General features: G+C 36.9%; 1 protein-coding gene across 1 annotated transcript; it reads left to right on the top strand.

The window, feature by feature from the left end:
• On the top strand, positions 506 to 2,051 carry LOC109838021 (equilibrative nucleotide transporter 6-like). The gene is made up of 2 exons (XM_020406429.1): positions 506 to 1,158; positions 1,265 to 2,051. Exons 1-2 carry the CDS (start codon positions 1,009 to 1,011, stop codon positions 1,370 to 1,372), a joined length of 258 nt encoding a protein of 85 aa, XP_020262018.1. The 5' UTR covers positions 506 to 1,008; the 3' UTR covers positions 1,373 to 2,051.

Raw genomic sequence — 2,896 nt, 5'->3', positions numbered from 1 at the left:
CGTCAACAATGCTCTTCTTCATCTCAAACCCTAGAATCTGAATCCAATTATCTGAGATAGTTCGGCGGCAACGGCAACGATGAACTCCGCTCCGCCTTCTTCGAGATCCGGCTCTTCTACGTCTGTATCTCCCCACGCTCGATCGACACCGTTCCTTCATCCCTAACCCTAACTCATCTCTAACCCTAACTCATCTTCGCCGTCCAATTGGAGTCTGCCTCGAGATCAATGGCTCAAAGACCCCCTTCTCCTGCGAGACGTTGGAAGTGACCTACGTCAGCACCGACAACGTCAAGCTCACTGGCCCCGTCGATTTCGAGGTGATCGATGATCGAGGGAACCTAATCCTTTGTGGATTGCTGGAGAAGATGGAGGCGGGGTGGAGCAATGGGAGTATTGGATCCAATAAGGATCCGAAAACAGGGTGGAGCATGGACTGTTATTTGGCGGGTCGATTATTAATGGATTGGGTTTATTACAGCCGAAGTTGGGGATTGTGCCCTAGTTCAATCACTACTTGTTGTCTTGATGACTAAGCTGTCAAATTTTTCCTGCATGTTGCCCCTTTCTTGCTTTATGCATATTATAAGCTGTTAATTTTTTTTCCTGAATTTTGCTTCTTTCTTGCTTCATGCAAATTCTTCTCTATTGTTAATTGTTGTTTCTCTTGTGCACTTTTGTTAGGAGTTGGCTTATTTATTTATTTATTTATTTATTTTTGCATTTGTCTGGAATTGTTTAGTTTATTTACTCTGCACCTGTTTCAATGATTTAAAAATTTTAGGGGGTTTTGTCACAGACGTCCAAAGTTCAAGCATGTTTTGTGAAATTCACCTATTTCCTAATAACAACATAACAGTACAATTTTTTGTTTTGTACAATTGCAAGTGGTTTTCTCTGTCATTAGGTATGCACTTGTCTTGATTGCTATGTGCAACGTATGAGATCTCATTGGAAGATATATACCTCTAATAGAATGTCTTAAGGATAAAATCAAGGAAAGGCCTGATGGCTGCAATTCTTTCTGGTTTCTTACTAATTCCGGCATTCTACCTTACTGCAAAATATGGAGACCAAGGTTGGATGATACTGTTGACATCTTTCTTAAATGGTCACCTTACAGTCTGTGTTATGACTGAAGCACCCACAGGTTACAAGGTCAGTGAACTAAATTCTAATAATGCATATCAATAGTTAGTTGAAAGTTGAAACTATGTTTATTGATTGTGACTATGAAGAGAAGTTCTGGTTTTTTGTTGTACAGGGACCTGAGCAGAATGCACTTGGAAATCTGCTTGTCACTTTTCTTCTTGCTGGTATATTCTCAGGAGTTGTACTTGACTGGCTGTGGCTCATTGATAAAGGCTGGTGATGATGATGTAGTGGCTTAAATATTTCAAATTTCTGAGCATTAAAAAAAGTATTTCTCATTTTTGTAGTTTAAAGGGTTATTTTCAGTAGCTCCTTTTACTTGTATTCAGGTGAGTAGTTCCTCAATTGAATATACACTGAAAGATGGTTTTTAATGGGATTGAACCATCATTCATACTTCTGTTTCACATGTATTTACTCTTAAACTTTGAAATCAAATGGAGTTTGTTTAGAATATCTAAACTCTCATTTCCCCCCTTGAATATCTAAACTCTCATTTTCTTTCGAATCAGGAATATGACATTGCCTTATTTTATGCATTTCACTCATAATTTGCAAATGTAGTTTGTTTAGCTTGTAAGTTGCACCCCATTTAATTTGGCATTATGGTTATTATCTAAGGGATGTTTTAGTTTGACATATGATAGAAACTCATGCTATTATAAATTAGTCATCTTATTAATTACTTTAGTATGATTTCTAGGTCTTGTTTCCTCTATTAGAAAGTTATAGTTTTGTTTTTAGTTGTATAAGTAATACTACCACTATTTGATAATGATTAGAATCCGTGTATTGCATAGAATCACTTATTGTATTGTTTATTCATCTTGAGATTCAAATAGATGAATGTTACATTCTTTTGCATTTGACCATTCTAATTGTTTGATAATAAACAGTGAGAAGATGTACCCATTAGTAGAAAAATGACCAAACTACACAGAATTGAGTTCCGTCTAGTTTGAGGCAACCTAGACGTAAGGTTGTTCCGTCTAATTTGAGGCATTCTAGACAGAAATTTCTGTCTAGAATGCCTCAAATTAGACGGAACAACCTTACGTCTAGGTTGCCTCAAACTAGACGGAACTCAATTCTGTGTAGTTTGGTCATTTTTCTACTAATGGGTACATCTTCTCTCTGTTTATTATCAAACAATTAGAATGGTCAAATGATTAGGTTGTAATTGAGAAGTTGCATATTTTTTTACTTATAGGATCAAATGATAAAGATGTGAGCAGATGCCACTCAACCTGATGGAACTCGAACAATTACAGATGAGGAAATTTGTGCAAAAGTTCTCAAAGTCAAATCAGCTACATTAGGGGTTGTGGTTTTGGCCCTAGACCACCACTATTAAGGTTCTCTCGTTTTTCGATGAGTAAAATGTCTGAAAAGAATAAAGAGTTGCAAGAACAGCTTCAAGAGACCCAACAACTTGTAAAGAGTTGCAAGAACAGCTTCAAGAGACCCAACAACTTGTAGGAACTCAACAACAAAAGATCGATGCGTGAGGTAATCCAAAGATTGGAGGAGCAGACCCAACAACTTGTAGGAACTCAACAACAAAAGATCGATGCGTGAGGTAATCCAAAGATTGGAGGAGCAAGCCAAAAAGTTTAAGGAGTTTATGGCTAATTTTTCCAAGCAACATCCATCAGCTTAGTATTTTTAGTGAACTTAAACTTTGAGAAATGTTTCTTTGATCGTGTTGCATTTGTTATTGCTTTAGACTAGCATTGTTATTTAT

The sequence above is a fragment of the Asparagus officinalis genome, chromosome 4 (genome assembly GCF_001876935.1).
Source record: "Asparagus officinalis chromosome 4, Aspof.V1, whole genome shotgun sequence".
Lineage (NCBI taxonomy): Eukaryota > Viridiplantae > Streptophyta > Magnoliopsida > Asparagales > Asparagaceae > Asparagus > Asparagus officinalis.
This window is presented reverse-complemented; position numbering and strand designations above follow the sequence as displayed.

Coding starts and splice junctions, on each gene's coding strand:
- LOC109838021 (XM_020406429.1), top strand. CDS start 1,009: ATGGCTGCAATTCTTTCTGGTTTCTTACTAATTCCGGCATTCTACCTT. Junction 1,159..1,264: donor AAGCACCCACAGGTTACAAG/GTCAGTGAACTA, acceptor TTTGTTGTACAG/GGACCTGAGCAGAATGCACT.